The 21,210-nt window shown below is 42.9% G+C and overlaps 1 protein-coding gene across 2 annotated transcripts in view; it reads left to right on the top strand.

Moving 5' to 3' along the window:
- FBLN5 (fibulin 5) overlaps positions 1 to 10,134 on the top strand; it is a 52,152-nt gene extending 42,018 nt beyond the window's left edge. For both annotated transcript variants that reach the window (XM_066998270.1, XM_013182156.3), the window contains 2 exons: positions 2,329 to 2,524; positions 4,026 to 10,134. In XM_066998270.1, coding sequence (XP_066854371.1) covers positions 2,329 to 2,524; positions 4,026 to 4,187 — 358 coding nt within the window. In that variant the 3' untranslated portion in view covers positions 4,188 to 10,134. The remainder of the gene's footprint in view (positions 1 to 2,328; positions 2,525 to 4,025) is intronic.
- Positions 10,135 to 21,210: the final 11,076 nt, after the last annotated feature.

The following is a 21,210-nucleotide window of genomic DNA, read 5'->3' as shown; positions in this document are numbered from 1 at the left end:
TGTTTAAATACAGAACTATTTGGGCAAACAAATCAGGGGGGAGGCAGCACGTTTCTAAAAGTTGCCTGATTCTTTCACATTTTTGTATGTACCTGCCTGGGGCTCAAAACGTTTCAGCTCCAGCTATATCTCTAAGCATTGCAGGCCATAGAATTTCATCCATAGTGTTTGCACTAAACCCAATTACTTAGGATTACTTGGTAGCCTAATGTATTTTATAGATAAGCAAGAGATGAAGAATCCACTGCTTCCCATGACAATGAATTAATGTCTTTACATTGCTTTCTGAACTAGGGCAGCTGAGGAATGGACAAGTTCTGTTCTGCCAGTTCTGGCTCTACCTATCTTCAGAGGTGGTAGAATCTTAAACTAGAAGATGAAATGTTTAAAGTCTATGTATCTAAATTCCTCAGAGCCCAACTGCAGAGTACTTACAAATCATCTTCCACCAAAACTCTTGATCTCTGAGCTTTGTATTTGGTGGCTTTGGCTCATATCTAGATGTGACTGCATTTAATTTGTGGCATATGTCTAGAAGTGGTCAGTATAAAAGACAAGCAAATTCTTTGCATCTGTGTTCTCTGTGGAAGGGATTGGGTGTTTGTAATGCCAGGAACTTTTGTATGGAGGATTTGCCAGAGGAATTGTCTGAAGTTGGTGTCAATAGTGGAGGTTATAGAAGAAATACGGGGGGGGGGGGAAAGCAACTATTTTCCACCCAGTAAATTCCCTAACATGGATTTTATAAAGGGACATCCTGCCTCACAACTTTATTGGAGTTCTCTGAAGAACTCAGCAGCTTATGGCTAAGGGGCATAGGCTGATACGGTCTGCTTGGGTTTCCAAAGGCTTCTGAAAAGAACCCTAATTTAGGCTTCTATGGAAATTAAGTAGCCATAAGTAAGTGAGCAACCCCTGGCACAGATGAATAAGAGGTTGAAAGATAAGAAGAGAATTGTGGAAAAAACCTCAATGACTGCAACAAAAATGGCAGATGAAATTCAATGCAGAATAATGTAAAGTAAAAAGACTGCCAACTTCACAAGGTAAATGAAGAGCACTGATCTAATCATAGTCCAAGTGAGGTTTGAGGACTGTTATAGGTAGTTGCATAGTCTGCCATACTCAGTAGAGGTCAGAAAAGCAATCTGAAATTGAGGTATGGAATATCCTTAGAACACGTGCCATTGTGTACCCGTATCTTCAAGACCATGCAGTTCCATCCCCTCTTTCAAGAGCAATGTAATGTAACTGGACAAAGGTTCATAAAGAGCCACAAAGATGGACAAAATCATGGAATAGATTCCTTGTGAGAAGCAACTAAGTTAGGACTCTTCAGCCATGACAGGATCAAATACAAAAACCTGAGTTGCATGTGGAGTATAAGCAGGGATTGACAGTCTGCTCCCAAGAGCTGAGGGTATCAAAGTCAGCAAGGGGCCGTGCAAGGAGAGGGGTCAGCAAGGGGCCGTGCACTGCTTGCCAGGGGCTGTGGAGCCACACGGTACCATGGACGCCAAGTGTTCCTGAGGGTGCAAAGGGAAGATGGACAAGTTGATGGATAAGAAATGCATTGTGGGCTAACAATATAGAATCATAGAATTGTAGAGTCATTAATGTTGGAAGAGACCTTCAAGATCACCCGGTCCAACCATCACCCTACTACTAATGTCACCCTCTAACCTATGTCCCTAAGCACCACGTCCAACCTTTCCTTGAACACCCCCAGGAACAGTGACGCCACCACTTCCCTGGGCAACCCGTTCTGAGTTTTCTGAGTCACAAATGATTGGAGGCTGTTGGGGTGGAAGCATCATATGCTTGATTTGCTATTCTTCCTTAGGGCTCTGGATTTGATGGTTTTGGTTTGACCCAGGATGTCTCCTTGTATGTTTTTGTGTACGATATAAAAGATTCTTAAACAGCTAATATAATATTTATGTAGCACTTTCAGTGGAATGATCCAATAATTAATTCTGGGGACAGTTCAGTTTAAATTACTATCAGGACAAACATGTAAAAGGTATTCTACACCTGCAGAGCTGCCTTAAAGACAGTACTGATTTTCAAGTGAGCTAAGGAGACGTGGGATGCCAAGATATTTTGGCAAAGCCTAGAAGACAAGAAAAAGAAGGCAGGGATATAAGCAGACTGGAGTAGCACAGAGAATACTAAAAATACGCAAATTCATTACATTTTCATTGATTCTTTTAGCTGTTTGACAACTTGATTGATTGATTGATTGTTCTTTGCAGCTGTATCAGCATGTAAAGAATGAAGTAATACAGGAATTTGTAACCACTGATGACAATCCTCTCTCCCTTTTAGCCGCTGCATGTGTCCAGCTGAAAACCCTGGCTGCCGAGATCAGCCATTCACCATCTTGTACAGAGTCATGGATATTGTGTCTGGGCGGTCAGTGCCTTCTGACATCTTTCAGATGCAAGCAACAACTCGCTACCCTGGAGCCTATTACATCTTCCAAATCAAATCAGGGAACGAGGGCAGGGAATTCTACATGCGGGTAAGTCTGGTGCTGGCTGGGAGAAAACCTGGAGTATCTTCTTGTTAGCTGAATTTCTTTCTGACAGCAGAACTCTTTTACTGAATACCATTCAAACCTTCAGTATGAGACATTTTTACATGCAGACATGCAGGTCATTGTGCTGGTCTGGCTTTGATATTCACCTTAAGTGATGTTTGGTGGCTACTGATGGCTCCCATGCTTCACAGAAAATGGTTGCATGACAGATTTCAATAGATCTCAAAACATGTTCCTCATGCGAGCCTCAGTATAAACTTTTCAATATTAAAAATATATATATATAAATAAAAAGTTTTGAAATTCCCAAAATGACAAGTGATCCAGGAATGATCATGCACATCTCACAAGTTCTTTCCTGTTGTAAAGCCATTACTGATCCCACTGACCTCCCCTTGTCTGGGCTGACCTGGCACTTCCTAAGGCTCCACTGATGAGCTTCACCGCTCAAGTCTGCTATTTATTTTTATTTTTTTTTTGTATTTCTTTATCACATACCCATTCATTTGTCACCTAGATTACTTTGCTTGCACAAGCCGTCCTTTTGCTTCACCGGCAACACGTTCGTGTGTCAGGTTTGTAGCCAGCAGGTGGTGCTTATTCCTTGTTTTGAGAACAGCAGGAGCAGGCAGAGAGGGAAGGGGCACTGGGAAGCACAGGGCCGCCCGGCTGCTGCATGGTGGGCTGCGGTACCGGGGCCACAGCCTGGCCCTGGACAGCCCGGCCAGTTCCTCCTCACCATTTTCTTGGGCTTCTATTATCAAATACAACATAAATGCTCCTTTTCATGGTAAAACAGGTCCCACTTTATGTACATAAGCTTCTGTTGGAAACCAAATTACGTTTGGTTTTAACATCAGAAACTCTAATTTTTAAATTCTCATAATCCACTGTTCTGGCCAGATATTTCAAAGCTCTGCTTCCACTTACTAAAGGACAGATTTTCTGACGTGCCTTCACATATTTAAAGCTCTCTTCAGAGGGTGAGGTTTTGCAACATTAACATACGCAGTTGTACAACCAACCCTGATTCCACTCATAGAGAAACATCTGTTCTCAAAGCTCTGGTAACATAACCCCTTCTTGGGGTTTGCTGCTTCAAAGTAATAATAGATTTTGCATCAAATTAAATAATATCTGACCAAAAAAATGTGATATTATTTGTACATACTCCAAAACCATGTTTTCATCTTTTCCCACTCAGACAATAGCAAATTTCTATGCACAATAGCTTCTTTTATGTGCAGGGCTCCCAAAGGCTTTAAAAACTGTAGAAGGTGATAGTTCATACAAAACACTGAGGTGGAGCCAAACGCTGAAATGAAGCTCTCCTGTGAATTGCAGTAGCTTCTAACAATGCAACAGAAAACAGTGTTATTTTGGCTGCTCGAGGCCTGTGGACATAACGTGGTCTCACCTGAGATGATAGCTTTCATGAACTGTTTTTGGAAATCTCACCTGCTTCCTCTTGTTTTGTGTACAGCAAACGGGACCGATCAGTGCTACCCTGGTGATGACCCGTCCCGTGAAAGGGCCCCGTACTATTCAGTTGGACTTGGAAATGATCACTGTTAACACCGTCATCAACTTCAGGGGAAGCTCTGTCATCCGGCTGAGGATATACGTATCACAGTACTCGTTCTAACCCTTGAGTTGGTGCCCTGTAAACATTAAAACAAAAGACACGGTTCCTCCTCTGCAGAACTCTCTCCTCAGAAGCCAGTACGTATAGCAGCTCAAAACCAAGTCAGTATTTCCACAGACCCAGCGACCTATGCCTGTCTGAGGAGGGAGCCTCTTCATGCACAGCCCCTACCAGGATGCAGTCCTCTGGAGGTGTATCAGCAGCAGATCCCATACGATTCTCTATGCGGTCATGTATTTTAAGGACTCATTTTTCCATTGTAAACACTTCTAGGGTATGAGTCTACGTTTCAAAGACTGTGAACCTTCGTAGCTCCAAGGCTGCTTAGCAAAAAGCACCAAAGAAACTGAGGAAAAAGCTGGCTTTTGCAATCTCGCCTGTTTTGTTGTTTGGTTTTTTTTTTTTTTTCATTATAAATGGAAAGCAGACAACCAAGTAGAACCTTCCCTTCACCCCCCCAAAAAAGTCACCTATTGAAACAAAGGATCTTAGAAGTGCTAATTTACATTCCCAGTTATCTTTGAAATTATCAGTCCGGCACTTTGTCTTAACTCACCCTGCATTTGTCTTATTTTCACCTGTTTTTCTTTGATTCTATTTTATACTTAAAATTCACTGTAAATTCAATCCAAAATACATGTTGTACTATGTAATCTTCTACTTTCTAACAAAGTGTCACATCTTTGGGTTCCTTTCTGTATTAAATCTTTCTATATAACAGAGTTCATAGAAATCTATCACTGGATGGCATGTTTTACAATGTTTAGGGTGTTACGCTTTGTTACAGCCAGATTCTTTGGCCCAGGCCTCCACTGCCAGAATAGTGTCCAGGGGCTTCAGAGCAGGTGAGAATTAGAACTTTCACCTGGTTTTCAGCGGAATAATTGCAAACAGTTTGTAATGGTTATAAGGTAACAGTACTGACTTTGTAGTTAAGGGTGCAGCCGACCTCCTGTTCAAAGACCCCTTGGCTCAGACACGTCTAAATTCCTTCAGAGAAAAAAAAAATGTTCTGTTCACACAGAGTCTTTCTCCTACATTCCTAACATTGTGGAAAATAAGCTGGAAAAGACTTGGAATGGTTGTATCGTTCATGCCTCTGCCTCAAAGCAGGCCCAGCTATACCAGTACCCAGACCTCGAGTGATGGGATCCCACAGTTTTCCATAGGTAATGGCTTCTCAGGTATAACTGCTGTAACCAACAGAAAGTTTTTCCTAAAGTCTAATCTGAATCTCCCCTGTTGTAATTTAAATCTATTCTTTTCAGCCTACTTCCAGTAGAAACAGAGAACAGTTTATCTTCCCCATGCAACAGTCTTTAACATGTCTGAAGACTGTTGTCATGTCTCCCCTCAGACTGTTCCTCTCTAGTCTAAACAAACCCAATTCTTTTGGTCTTTCCTCATACATCACATTTTCTGGACCTTTGATCATTCTTGTTGCTCTCATCTGGATTCTCTCCAGTTGGTTCACATCTTTCTCAAAGTGCAGTGCCCAAAACTGTGAAAAGTATTCCAGCTGAGGCCTCACAGTGCTAAGCTAAATATATATATATATATATATTTTCAGGAGTTTGAAAATAAAAATAAAAATAATTGTATAGTTTGGAGGTATAATCCTCACCTTGTTGAAGCCATTGGCAGGTCAGTGTTTTATTTTGTAAGAACAAGGGTTCCTATACTTTGTTATTAAATTTCTCTGAAGCAACAGCTTTTGCTTTTTTCCCCTACTTTTTCCTTATTGGCTTATTTGCTCTCCAGCATTGCTAGGACAAGAAAGATAACCTTTGCTTGGTCTTTTTGGGGACTGAAAGTTCTTAATGCTACTTGGGAAAGGGAGTTAAGTAGATTATAATGCGAATAGGCTGGAGCAGAGTAGAAGCATTATGTGAGGTCTTCATTAAAGTGGGAGTATTAAATGGGACTCAGAAAGTTATCACAACGCAGGCTGCATGGCACGATCAGAAAAATGACTCTCTTGTTCCCAAAAAGCTTAAAAGTTAGCCTGGGGTTGTTTTTCCTCTAGCTGTAGAAGTGGCTGCTCTTTTTACTGTACTTAGCTTGAAGGAAGCCCTGACGCAATGGCCCACAACAACAAAATGCTAAATCGAGTGTGCTTTAGCAGCTTCCATTCCTTAATAAAGTTTCCTCCTTGCTGATGCAACATCCTGGGGTCCTGTGGCTCAGAGCTCTGTATACAGGCTGTCCTTTATTATAAAAACAAAACAGCTTGAGACTGACTTCAGTGGGCCAAGCAAGGAGCAGGAAACCAACAACTTTTGTGAGAAGCCAACCTGGAGGAGATAAATGTAGAGGAAATGTGCAGAGGAACATCAGAAAGAGCAATGTGCTTCCTGAGTGTGTCCAGGCTCATCATACACCACCGTCTTGGAGGAGAAAATAGAGATAATCAAGAAGGAGGAATGGCAGTTTATAACCACGGGCTAAAGCTGTGCATGGGTCCCCAGTGAAGGAACGGAGACATGGGGAACAAGCGGGCTCTGGTGGCCCAGAAAGCAGACGTGGGGCAGGCAGGATCTTAAACTAGGGGCATTAAACTCTCAATGTGCTGAGGGTTTTCCCAGTGCTTAAAAGCCTTCCTTCTCCTGCTTTGTGCCCGTGTTATCGCTTCTTTGTGCCTAGTGGAGGAGTCCTCTCTCCTGCCATCACATCGCCTCCTGGAGACGAAGTGCACTCCATTAGATATCAGACAGTTCCTCACTTCTGGGCTGTTCTCCCATGGCCCCCACATACCAACCTGGTTTAACCCTAATTTAGAAACATTAAAAAAAAAACACAGAGGAATTCTATAACAAAACACTTTGTTAAAAGAGTAAAGCTTGAATGCCTGGTTTTAGCAGGGTCCAGCAAATACTCATAAAACAATATTACACTTTCTATATAAACATTCTGCGCTTTTAAAAAAAAAGTGAAAAGTCTGGAAACAAAGGAATTCAGCCACTTCTCAACCGCCATAACATCTTTCATCACTCACTATCACTCCAGCCAACTTTAACTTCGCCAAAATATATGCCAATCTCAGAATAATAAATTACTAGCAGTTTATAACCTCTAAACTCTCCATTTCCTATTCAAGGGTCTGTTTTCAATAGACCATCGCAGGCTCATATATTACAGCAATTCTCACCAAATAAAAAAAAAAAAAAAAGGAATATGCATGTAAGGTTTTTACAGGATTAAAGTTAAGAATGCAAGCTTGCAACTGCTCTGTGCATACATGTTCTCCTCGGAGGTTGGGCCACCCTACAAATAGATAGAATCCCAGCTTCAGGTCCCATCAGAAAGTGATTGTTTATTCCCATTAGAGGATTTTCTAGCATGAGGCATGTTACCACATGGTTCACAGACAGTGTTCTGGCCAACACCAGATGAGGGCACTGACCTGGGCCTGGGTACGTGCAGCTCAGGGTGACGGGGACATGGCAGAGCAGGGGAGGGATGGATTTCTTCCTCGCCTGCCTCTTGGCCATCACATCTGTGTAAACACAGGTCCTCAGCAAAGGGATTGCCTCTCAGTACGTGTTTGTACAGCACCTATTGCCAACGCAATAATTGGAATAAAAGTAAATGAGAGCAGAAATGACAGAAATCCTTGATACAGATCACAGCGACTGGGAGGGAAACCATATTCCAAGAAAGGAGCCAAGTGATTCATGCTATTTGGGCTAGGTGCCAGGGGGAGAAGAATGGCAAGAGACAAATGACCCAGTGCTGTAGAGTTGGATGGGTCCTACCTAGCGTATTTGTCTTTGAAATATTTCTAGGGGACTGGCTAGTTTTTAATGCAGACAACAGAATATTATTTCAGAGTTTATTATTTTAAGAGTTTACTGGATCCCACAGAATCACTTTTCAGCCTGTGCTTCTCTGATAGCAATAATTTTGGTGTGAATAGCTAAGTTTCTTGGAGTGCCTGGTCACCCAGCGTCACCGAGGTAGCATTCATTGCCATTCCTGTAGGGCTCTCTCTTCTTCAGCTGGGGAGCCTGTAGCCGTATTTGCCTTCTGTTGGCCCAACCTTTACAAGAGTCAGCTTTCATTGGATCAGAAATGTGGTATTTGCATCAGCACAACTTATGTATTCATTTCTCTCTACCTAGAACAAGCAGAGCAATAGGATCAATAGAGTCTGTGGTCATTCAAGTTTTCCAATCTGGCTTATTCACAAAATTTGCTACTGAATCTTTTCTGTAGCATGTAGCTGTATTATAACCTCATGAAAATTCCATAGTACAAAGTTGTTTCAAGAATAAAAAAGAAATAAAAATATGCCCTAATGTTATTTAAGCCTGAAAGGTACCATTGTTGAAATAAATCTGGATGGAAAAACCCTCAGCTGGTGTTAATTTGCATGACTGCTGCTTTTCAATGGAAGGATAAAAAGTATACTGAGGCTCTGCCCTGTGTGCGTGTAAAGCACTGTGGATGTTTCTGTATACACGAAGAATTGACGTAAGCTAAAACTAGTGGTAATGTGGCTCTGCATTTGGAAGTTAAAGAGTTTTAAGGTAGTATGATACAAGAAAATAGTGTGTTTTCATCTGACATGAGCACTTATAAGTGATTTAAACCAGTCACATTCTGTCTTCGAACCAATTCTGACTAGCTCAACCCAAAAGCAGATGCCATGCATGAAAATTGAAGCTGATGGTTATCGTTAGACCTTCTGCAGAAAGCCTGCCCAGAAGGGCGACCTGTGCTGAAGAGGCAGTACAGTAGGGAGTGTAATGGTCCAGAGTACTTGTGCGGGGCTGTCTCTGACCCTGCAGTTCTTTTCCTCACCTGTTTCAGTGCAGAGTGCATCTGATGTTTAGAAGTGTGCACATCAGGGGTGGACATCTCACCCACTGCAGATTTTATTAGCTCAAGCTTCTGAGATCCCTGTAGTGGTTTCCACTGGCCAAATTGATCCCTGTGTACTCAAGGAGCATCAGTGAAGTCACATGAGGGAGCGTTTGGCTAAGTGAATAACGATGCAATAACCTTGATGTAAGAACTGAGGAATGTAGCTGGGTAGAAAAGGGATCTTTAGAAAACACTTCAGCCACCAAAAACTTCCCAAATATTCAATCTCCTTCAACTCCCTACAGGGTCCCAGTATCACTCACTCTCCCTTTTGAGTTTGTCCTGGACAAGTGATCTCATTATGGTCATGCACTGCAAGCACATGCTGAGTGCACCCCACCTCTTCTCTAGCACTACCTAACATTTTTCACTTTGCTTTTTGGAGACCATTTGTAGGTTACGTGTCTCTCTTGGTCTCTGACTGACTTCTGTTGCTTTTCTCACAGCCAAGGCAGACCCTTTATTTCCCTGCAAGGTTCCTCTGCACCCACCATCTGTAAAAGTTCTTCAAGTGTTTTTGCTGGGAAGGCAGGCACCGTGGTGGCCCACCTGCTGCTTCTGTACCCCTCTCTCTGCAATGTCACCAGGCACCCTTACAGCAAAGCACTAGGTCTGATGGTTGAAAGGATTGCCCAGCCTGCTGCCAGAGCCTGGTTTCATGAAGAGGATTTAAAAATAAACAATGCTCCCCTCCCACTCTGAAGGTACCAGCTGCTCTCTTAGGTCCTGATGAATCACTTTTCTCCTGAAATCGGGTCTGCATCATGCTGTCTTGACAGTCACACGGCTTTCTAAGAAGCCTGATAAGGCTATGTTTTATGCAATACATCCTTAGGATCTTCACACTCCGGATGGGGTTTTCCCTGTTTCCAAGGAGTAATTGGCCCAGACAGAGTGCAATGTGGTCACGACTGTGCTGAAGTCAGTGATTGCTAAGCACCCACATCAGGTCTGCATCTAGCCCAGTTTTATTTTAAGTCTTGAATCTCAGTGTCAGTGGTATAAATGTAAACAGATATGTATTATTTTGACAGTAGAGTTGAAAGATTGTTTCTAGTAAATAAATAGTAGTATGACTGCACTATCTCTCTGTGGGAACTATCTTTGGGTACTTCAAGATTTTCTGAGACAACCTTTGGCACTTGAAGATTCTCTCTGGTATTTCAGGCCACACACTGATGTGTTTCCATGAATGATTCCTCACCCCTAGTCTTTAAAGGCCAACCCAGACACTTGACTACACATTTTCAAACTATCAATCTACATGCAAGCCTTTGCAGAGTCATGGCTCGTACCTCGTTCATAGAAATTGTTCCTTGAGTTATCTCTGTAATTTGTAAGGGATCACGTTGACTTCCTCAAGACTGTTCGTGGTGCGTGCACATGTGTTTTGCAAGACAGGAACCTCAGTCTGGAGACTGTTCATCCACAACTTGCTGCAAATGTTCTGTATTCAACAAGTGAATCATAGCTACAAAGGTTAGTTTTGACAAAATCCTCAGAACATATGGTGGTGGGAGTTTTTCCTGTCTGCCTCTGCGTAATACAAACACAATTCAAAAGTCCACCACCAGAGTTCTCCAGTATGCATAATAAATCATTGTTCTTAAGACATATTTCACCCAATAAACTCATTCTGTAGATTATTTGAAATACAAACAAAGAGGTAGAAGGCATGCCAAGATTACACAGATTTGTTATTCAAATCAGTATCCCCAAACCTGCATCTAGTTAATCATTTTAAAAGATTCCTTTGGACTTTGACATCTGATGTCATCCAGGTAGTGAAGGGGGGACAGAAAAACCAGCTGCTTCCTAAAGGAGCTGCTCCACAGAGATCCTGGGACTCCTACAGCAAGCGGAAAGAGCTGCCAGCCCTAGCCAGTACCCCAGGTCAGTAAATGAGGCAGAAAACTGGTAGAGATCAGTCCTTAGCTGGAGGAGAGAGATCTTCATTGACTTCTTAATGATGCCAAATGGAGATTTACCTAATAACGTGTATAAAATTTCTCATTGTGTTTATATGTATACAGAAAATTTTAAGTGACATTCCCAAGCTGTGGCCAACCACATGCATACTACCTGCAGCGAGCTCTAGCGTAACCCTCTGCCATTCAGTGTGAGTTACCACAGCGTAAGTGACAGCAGTCATTCCCATAGATTAAAAAATTAGAATTAGTGAGGGATAAAATTGCAACTGAACCAGAAAGTCAACAAAAAAAGAGCTTTGTCTTTAGTTAACTTTCAGTGCTTTGGTTATGATATCATTGCTGTGGACAAAAATAATGAATCAGAAACCCAAAATACCAAAAAGGAGATTATGTCTTTAGAAAGATAAGCATCCAAGTAGCCTATAAACAGCTCTGGAATGAAGATATCCTACGTGAAATCTGGAAAAGGAAGAATTAACTCCTAGAAATCCAGCATCCTTGTCTCCTACCAGCAGGATTAAGCAGAGATGAGCCTTACCAATGTACAGATGAAATGGCTGGCTGACATATGGACTACAGAAGAGGCAGGCTTGACCAGAGACAAGGAAAGTATAAACCAAGATCATGTAGAAGTACTAAAGAATGGTCTCAGTATGCAGGGTCTCTGAGACAAGTCTTCTCTCTCCTGCTGTACTTGAAGCATTTTAACTTTGTTCAGACCTTTGAAAGACAGAAAACTGCTCACAGTCATTTCAATTAAAAAAAAAAAAAAGGAAGGTAGCTTTCATCTGTTCAAATGGAGCATCAGTTTTCGAAAAAGCCATGCTGCCTGGCCAACCTGTCACCCAATGAGGTGCACTGGACACTGCAAGCCTGTAAGTGTAATTTAAGGTATAGCACATACAGCACCACCTTATACCACCAGGTCCTCCTGCAAACAGTACATGTGCAGAGAGAAGGATTCACTGCCCAGCTTGACAAATGCTCCACAGAATTTCTGCTTCTGCTTAAACACTCATTTCCCTAATCCCTACTTGCAGGCTGTCCAAGTTAATAAGCATGTTATATTTTGCAGTCATAATTATTTTCAAAAGAGAAATATTGTAATTTAAAATGAATGGTTTCTATGACCCTCATCCTGCCACTTTAACCTACAGCCATTTTTTTCTTTGCAGCAGAAAATGAGCTTTCAACTCTTGTATTGTTTTACGACTTGTGAACAATTCATATTGAATATGCCAGCAAGGACTATCTTAAAGCTTTTTTTTTTTAATTAAAAATCATTGATAAAAAAAGTATAATTGAATTATGGTTTGTTTTGATCATTCCCTGGTTTAATGGTGATCACAGAGCATCATTGTAAGTGTTCTTGTCAGGATCAGCCTGGTCCAGTGTAGACAGGGATTTGTGCAGTGAGCATGAGCCTATGAGCAGAATTTGGCTTAGCTCTGCAGAATAAGTTAGTCTCCTTAACAAGTAGCATTAATATAATTTGGGCTGAACTGGTTTCCTTATACATAAATCATTAACTAGTAGCTAGTTCTCACTCCCACCTGCACTACATGGCTTGTGATTTTAGTACAAGAAAGGTTTTTCCACCCACACACTATTCAATGACCCATGCCTAATGGAGTTTTGGTGCTCGTTGGTTGGGTTTATACTTCACAGGTGGAATGTTCTTATTTCAGCAAATTGCCAGGGCAGAGGAGGCTGGATCTGGTTTGTTTTGTGGGAAGTGAATAAACTTATGTCACACAGCTGCTCTCTCTCATTCTCATCACACAATTCATTGCAGAGATGAGGTAGGTAATACGACATTTGCTGGGTGTTTGATGTTTTACAAGGCACTCAGCTGATAAAGATCTCTATAGCTGTTTTGAACTCAAATGAACTGCTGCTGCTCACCTGCAGTTTCACAAGGACACTTCAGTTGCCTTCACTGCCCTGCTAACGCATTAATTCTGCATCACGTGCTCAAGAAATACTACGCTGAAAGGAAGCCGGCTAACATGCAAAGCAAATGATGAGAGGCTAAGTGCAGGAACTCTGGGCTGAAACAATTCAACCAAGAAGCAACTGAGTCTCTAGAGCTGCTCAAAGAAATAAGAAAACAGGTCTGTGACCCATGACTAAAGCTTTCTGGGTGTTCAATCCCCAGCAGGGTGCCTTGGTAGAAGTGGGCTGACCAGGCAAGCTCCTGAGCTGCTAGGCCTTCCGCTCACCTTGAGAGAAAATGGCCACTAGGAAACAAAGCTACCTAGATTTCACCATTAGTATATGGCTCTAGTGACCTAATTTGAGGTTTTCAGACTTAATTCACTGTATCCTTCTCTTTCTAGATGCTTCCAGTCTGCTTTACAGGTTGCTTTCATTACATGTGCTGTTGTGTTTGTCTTAGATGTGGTTGCATGTGGGATTGAATAGTGTCACTCCTTCTTCTATTTTTGCTCTTTTCACAACACAAGAATGATCTGCTCCTACACTGCCCCTGAAGACAAGGATACCTCCATTCAGCAAAAGCTCCCACAGGGGTGCAAATCAGAGCTCTGTGATAATGGTACCTCTGGAGGTGACTTGCAAGTGTGGACGGGAAAAGCAGTTTGCACTTTCTTTTCTGTCAGTGCCATCCAGCCAGCTGGTAAAGGACACTGTGCTGCTGGAGAAACAGGGCTTGGCTGGGCTGTAAAACTAATATCCTGCAAGGATTTAAACTCCTGCTGCACTTCCTTAAGGGTAAGATATGAGCCGTGTTTCCTTGAGAAGTCCCAGAGGCTGTATTCTGTGCACCAGAGCTCCTGCCTTCTTCTCCCCTCTCTGTTTTTGGTGGCACTGGTTACTCCCTGGGCCCACAGGTGTTGCTGAATGCTGTTAAACTGTCCTCCATGTCAGCCAGCATGTAACCATCACCACACTGGTGACAGAAAAAATGCGTCCTGTATGGTTATTCTAGGGAGACAGATGGCAGCTCCACATCCCATACAGGTGAGCATTTCCATACAAGCACTTTCTTGCACTAGTAACTCATTAGGACAGCATGCACGATCTGTGTCTCGTTCATTCCACTGCAAGGGTTCATAGTCTGGTACCACTCTTCATAAGGACTCTCCCAAATACAAGCTGATATGCTGATCTTTAACAGCATTTTTTGTGCTTTAACAGCATTTTCATGCTGTTAAATGTCATTTTTTTTCTCTCTAGCAAGTGTTATTTTTTTCTGGACTTTTGCACAGTTTAGTCAACATATCATTACAGAATGATCACCAAGGCCCCTTAAAAACAGTTGTGAAACACATCCTCCTTCTGTCTGCTAATAAAACTCTTTGTCAGGCATGGGATCGCTGTATCAGGTTAGCGGAGGACAAGCAGTTTGTGGCAACCAGTGCACTAGCTGAGAAATGTTTGATTAGGTTTTCTAAGATCTTGAAGAACAAGTTCAATAAATCCTTGCTAGCTTGAATGAGTGCACCTTTCATGTCCCACCATATTTTTCATTATGTCACTTGGATACAAATGCACGTGTTTTTAATGTGAAGTTAATCCCTGAGCTGCAGTGAAATGATTAACCCTTCACCCTTGAATTCTTTGCTACCATATGATCTAGTTCTTATGGAGCTAAAAGTTAAAGCAATAGTGACAGCTGCAAATGCTTGAGTCGAGTGGATAGTTGTTCATTATGGAAGGCTTTAGTCGTACATATATATGTTTTTGTCTTGGGGAGCACACGTAAGGAACATGGCACAGCTACTGTGTCCTGCAAATAAATATTTGTACCTACAGCTATTACTGCTGACTCAGGATTCTTGAAAGTAATCTTTCTAGAAAATACTTTGAAGAACAGACATCCTGCAGTTTGCAGCTATTAAACTTTCTGTTAAAACACAGGAAACACAGGTTCATGACACCTGTGGCATTCAGCTCGCATGTAAGATCAAGATGTACCGAGAAGGTACAACCCGCTTAAGTCTGTTCATTACAGCAGATACTGAAGGAGCTGCATGTTCTAATCTCACTGAACATTTGTGCATAAAACCAAACAAATTAAATACGCAGAATCCTCTGCCTTGGGGAGAGGGGTCACACAAGGCTATCCTTATTCATGCACTAAAATCAGTAGTGATATGGGTGAAGGTTTTGACTGTGGCATGTTTGCTTTCCCATGCCTTGGAGCTTGCTGGGTGAGGTGCAGCCAATGCTGCAAGAGGGCCTGCAAAGTGATGGCCAGGAAGGTAGGCAGCAGGTTGGCTTTGCCTTATTTCATGTAACTTAAGGGTGCTGTGCATTGGTGTGCTTGTCTGGGAACATGGCTGAACTCTCTGCAGCTGGGTTAAAGCTTTAAAAGTAGGGTAAAGTCTGATGGTAACCTCTGGTTCTGCTTGTGTTATTGCTTATGTGTTTTAAGCCAGACTGTCCTGTTTTTATCTCCTTGCCTCCCTCTGAATGATGTGGCCAAAGCTCCAGCTAGAAGGTCAGTGTGTGCTCTCACACCGAACTGAGTAATTTTAGATGTAGAAGCAGCCTTCCAGTTTCTGTGGGTGACCTGTTACCGGCCTGCATTGATGTCCCCTCAGACTTCCTTATTTCCATGGTGCTGGCAGGCTTTAAAGTGGTGTGATTTCTGGGGTGGCTTTTTGCCCTCAGCCCTTTTACGTGAGGTAAATGAAGTTTGTTTTCACCTGAAAACGGGGGGGGGGAAAAAAAGTTTTACAACTTGTTTGTTGACTTGGTGCCTTTCAGGAAGGACCTTCTGTGTGCTACCTGTGCTCCAGTGCGCGGGTGACACCTGGCTGGCCCCAGTGTCCCAGGGAGAAGAACATCTGCTTGTCCTCAGACAGGCCTGTGTCTTTTTTTTTCTGGGAGAGAGGCCAGCTCTGAGGCACTGATCAGGCCCTAGTGAGATGATGGCGGAAAAACGCCGGCAGGGCAGTGGCACCTGGCCTCCAGGTCCCAGAAAAGGGAGGGGAGGCATGGAGCTGGCAGGCGTTTGGACATTTCCTGCCCCTGGGTCGGCTGCCTGCTCCGCCATTTGCTTGGGCTGGCCAGTACCCTGGCCTGGCGGAGACCTGGAGGACCCAGAGGGCTGCATCTCGTCCCCTTTTCCACACTGAAAGAGGTGCTTTGGGACAGTGTGATAAACCAATAGGCCTGGAACAGTGTTTGAGGAGTCACCCCAAAGCACCCCAGCAGGTCACACTATCCCAGCCTGGGGCGAGAGGGCCTCGCAAATAGCCCTGCGTCAGTATCGGTATTGGGAAATGGCTGCTCCTGCAAGGTTTCCACTGGCCTGGGCCAGAGAGCAGTGAGAAGGACAGACTGTAGGAGTGACTGTTTCCAGCTCCCCACAGCCCCAGTGCCTGTCCCATCCCTGTCCCCACAAAGGTGCCTGATGCATGGGGCTGCCCGACTCCTCGCATGGGGCTGTGTGGGAATGGCCTGGCTCCCCCTCGGCCCCTGGCTGCCTGGCGGCCATGCTCCCTGCCAGCTCCCTCCTCCTCCCCTTGCAAGCGGGGGCGTAGCGAAAATACAAATACGTACGTGCAATTAAGCACTTGCCTGCGTTTGGACCTTTCTGTCCAACCTATTTCCAAGTGCAGTGCTGAAAAACCACAGGTTTCCACTTGTAGCTGGTCACAGCTATCACTCTTTGACATGCTTTTGAATCGGAGGAACAAAAATAGTTCTGTGAGATCTATTATGTCTCTGGCTTGTAAAATACAATACTTTCTTACTAGGTTACACTAATATTTCGTAATTCATTCTTAATATTATTCTTCAATAAAGCTCTGCACAAACAGTCTATCCCACAGGAGGAACCTCTGCCAGATCCCAGATGTCAAACACATTTGCTTCAAATACATGAGTTCGTGACCTTTTATGTTTGTTAATGTGACGCCATGGAAATTATTTATAATAAATAAGCTTATTTCAGAGTCAGGTGCTCTGCAGAGCCTTTTTCAGTGATACAACAGTCCTTCCTGAAACAGGTCTTTCCTGTTTTGTTTTTGTCCCTTAACAATGAAGTTTTGGGAACAATTTGAAAACCTGTTATTGAATTGAGTTCAACTGCTGCGTTGAGAGGTAGACAGGAAGTTACAGATCGCTCAGATTTCAAACCTTTCCTGAAATCGGCTGCAGATAATGTTCTTCCTTTCTCTTTTATCCTGTACCCTAAAAATTCAGTTTTCAAACAACAGACTGTATGGATTCAAACAAATGCTAAATATATCGGCTTAAAGCACCAAATTTACTATGAAACTATTGGGATTGTTTGGATTCAAATGGCAGATTGAATGGATTTTTGCATGTAAGATGTTTATTTTAAAGCCGAGGGAGTACCATCCACCCATAGCCTTCAGGTACAAGAGCTCTAGAAAATCTCTGAAGGTGTCAGTGTGTTGATAATGTAATTCTATCATCTTTTTTTCAGCAGACGTGACAACGTCCTCACAAACCTGTGTGGGACCATTTCCTGTATGAAGAACAGCTGGCTCTCAATGAAGCCAGACAAGAAAAAGACGCAATTGGAAAACACTCACAGGAACATGCCTTGGCTCTGCTTTGTTCTATTGTCAGCTGTACATTAAGGTTTATAAAGTCTCCTGAGTTTATTGGATTCATCATCTTGGATTCCTAGACGGTAGCAACAGCAAGAAATGTCTCCTGAGAAGGAAACCGAACCGTTTGCTCCTGCATAAACATGCAGTCCTGTTTGTCACTGCAGGCTGAAACTGATGGCACGAAAACTCCAGTTCAGATCTAGCGCAGACCCCCTCCATCAGCAGCTAGCCAGCCAGGAACCTCACCTTGCTTTGTGCTAGTTTTGGGCTGACGGCTATTTATGACATGAAGACTGCCAAGTAGCTGAGAAGCAATTGTTGCAGCCTGCACAGATGCCACAGCCAAACATCCGAGGGACTGTCTGTGGAGAGACAGGACCAAAGTGTTCTGGTGCATGAAGGATGAGCCCACCTCGGACTTATTTACCGGATGTATTAATGACGTGTTTGTGCACAAGGAAAATCTGCCTTATAGCATGAGACAAGATAAACCAGGCCAGCAAATCTCTTTTCAAATCTACAGTACATCAAATCTAAATGAGAGAAAGAGGGCTTAATTTGGACGACGAAATATCTTCATGTAATTTTTCCTCTAGGCATCCTAGCAACGCTTTCAAAAGATGCTGGACATGCTGCAGTAAAACTGCTCTTCTACAGCACTGTGGGAGGAAGCAACTGGCTGCAATTTCAGATGGTGGACAGAATTACAACGGGTTATGTCAGGAAAGCATGACATTAAAGGTACATTTGAAAAAAGGAGAAAACAAAAAACAATAGTCACCAACTGAATTATAACAGCTTTCTGTAACGAAGTGTGTGGACCCCACCCAGCATCTGTGGTAGAGGAGGGAAGGTGTCAGTTAAACTCAAAGGTTGTAATGGGAATGGAAAAAGCCAGTCTCCAGCCGAGAGTAGGACAGGGAGGATGAGAAATACAGTTTCATGTTTCTCCCAGCAAAACCTCAGGGGATAAAGATTACTGCTGCAAAAACTTCCATGGTAGTAAAAGTCTCTGGCTGCAGAAGTTGTTTATAACAAAGGTGTATTAACCACTTATAGACTTCAGCTGAAAAGGACTCACATTTCACTGAAATCTGAGTTGCAGAATCCTTTTTTTTTCTCTCTCACAAATCCTCTGCATATGAAAACTTCATTTAGTGGCTACACAGGGAGTTTGGCTGTGAGACACTGTATGCTGTGTGCTGGACTTGTCTTGATAACGCCCTACTTTAATGTCCAGACAGCTGAGCTCATTACTTGGGTATTACTGTATACACTACATTTTAAATCCAATCATAAGTACATCATACATCACTTCATGTTAATTTCTGAAAATACTTTGGACACAGTAGAGTTAGATGCTTACTTGCTCTAAAGGACTCTCAACTGCATAATTGCATTTGATATGTTTCAAACTAGGCAAGAACTACTAAGCAATAATGTTTTCCACAGATATGCACTTTTCTGCTTGAAAGCTTTCAGTGTGCTCTGGGCAAACATGATGTGCAAACTTGGAACTGCTTGAGATTTAAAATCAAAGCTGGCATGATTCAGTAAGTGTGCACAAGTGGTGGGATCTGGTTTCTGATGCAGAGGATCACTAGGGAGAGTTTATCAGGCTTGACTGATGCAAATCAGCAGCCTTTGTGAGCATTCCTGCTTACAAACTTGTTCACTGGCATACTTGTGCAAAGTGAAGAAAAAGGGTTATAGTCTGTTTAGAAGCTTTTGCATAGAGAATTACTCAAGAACACTTGTGTCAGTATTTACACATGGGGTTTTTATTGTTTCAGGTCTACTTCCGAAAGGTATGAGGGCCAAGAAGGAAAGAAGGATAAAATGCTCTCCTGCCTGTAGCTCCTTTCTCTGGTCTTCTCTCCTGGCTTCTCCTCTTTCATCAAGAAAACAAACAAACAAACGAACAAAAAACAATAAGAAGCTGTAATTCAATAGCATTAAACAGACTCAGCAACAAGTGAAAAGTGTGCTGTGCAGAGGTTCAAAACAGATGGGAAGGGCCTTGCTGGAGAATATGAGAGGAGAAGTGTAGCCCAGACTAATAAATTCTCCCTGCTGGCTCTGCCGGGGCTGCTCAAGTAATCTCAGCCCTGCACTTCTGGAGCTCAGAGCACTGTGGTTTGGCTCAGCCAGCCCAAACCAGCCCTATTTATTTGTTCATTCTTAGCACCAGGGAGCCCTGGCTGGAGGCAGCATGAGAGGGCAAGAGCAGCTGAAGAGCCCCCTAAAACTAGGAAGGATGAGCGGTTGCAGTGATGGTCCTGGGATGGGCATGGAGAAGGGCTGAGAGCAGGTATCAGTAAAGCATGAGAACATCGCCAGGTTTCTCAAGTGAACTTTAGTTACAGAAAAATTCACAATGACTCGAGCAGAACATGGGGCGCTCTATATGCTGGCAGGAGGCAGGCAAGGAAAAAGGAATGTATCTGCAGTTGGCTGAGAGGTCTAGGCAGCAAAGAACAGAGGTAAATTGGTTTCATTGCTGATCTTCATGCTTAATTTGATTGGGACAAAAATCGTCCAAGGGAGATGGGAGTTATAGTTCCCATCCCAGCTAAAAAAAATAGTAATAATAAAAAAATAGCACAATAATGTTCTGTCCCTCCATGCAAAATAGGTCAGCCACATCCCTCACCATGTGCAGCTGAACTTTTTGTTTATTGAAACAAACCATCCAATTTTCAAGCAGCGGAAAGGAGAATGGAAGGTGTGTCCTGAACCATCAAAAATAAAAAAACACAAACAGGAATGTGAGAAGAAGCCCACTCAAATTGTGGAGGACGACCCTTCCTGTGCTTTGAGAAAGAAGGAAGGTAGACTTGCAAATTTTTTTTCCCCTATAACTTCCTTGTCAGAAATACCCTTTATTATGTCCCTTACTTCATCAGAGACGTGATCTGCATTCCTGAAAGCTGGCTGCTCCCACGCTGCCAACTCCAGCAGCTGGAGAGCCACTCAGGCAGGACTGGAAATCACTGGAGAGCCTGAAAAACCCTTGAGCTTGAAAATGTTCACGTAATCTGATAGTGGCGAGCTGCATACAGGGACTGTATCAGTAGTTAAACAACATGCTTTTATGAACAGTGGAAGAAAGTTCTTCACGTAATTTATTCACGTAAGTGAATTCAATGAGATGCCTTGAAATGTGTGCTTAATGTGTGCCTCAAAAGAACTCAGATAATTTTGGAAGCTTACCAGGTTACTTGAATTGCTTTATAGGAGTGACCACACATAATCTCATCAGCTCCCTTAACAGCAATCAGAACCACGCTGCTATGTGATATCCCAGTGCGGTACTGCTGGCTCTGTACAGAGACTAACAGAGACTCGTTGTTAGTTCAAATATTCTGAGCCTGTGCTTTTGGCGAAGGCTCTCTCCTCACAGTGACTCTGGGGTTTCAAGTAGTTGTGTTATGCTGCATGATGACAGGCACGAAACTCTTAGTTAGCATCAGGTCCATTGAAAATAAAAACATGTCATTGTAGAAAAACTGCACTCTTGGGGGATGGGGAATCCCCAAAAGGCTGGAGTTCAAGAGCAGTCACGATGACCAACCCAACACCTCACTAACTGACTTGTAATTTTAAAGCACCTTGAAGCATACAAAATTGACTGGAGGAAAAACACCTTTTTTTTCCCCTACAAATGCAGCC

Source organism: Anser cygnoides, chromosome 5 (assembly GCF_040182565.1).
Source record: "Anser cygnoides isolate HZ-2024a breed goose chromosome 5, Taihu_goose_T2T_genome, whole genome shotgun sequence".
NCBI lineage: Eukaryota > Metazoa > Chordata > Aves > Anseriformes > Anatidae > Anser > Anser cygnoides.
This window is presented reverse-complemented; position numbering and strand designations above follow the sequence as displayed.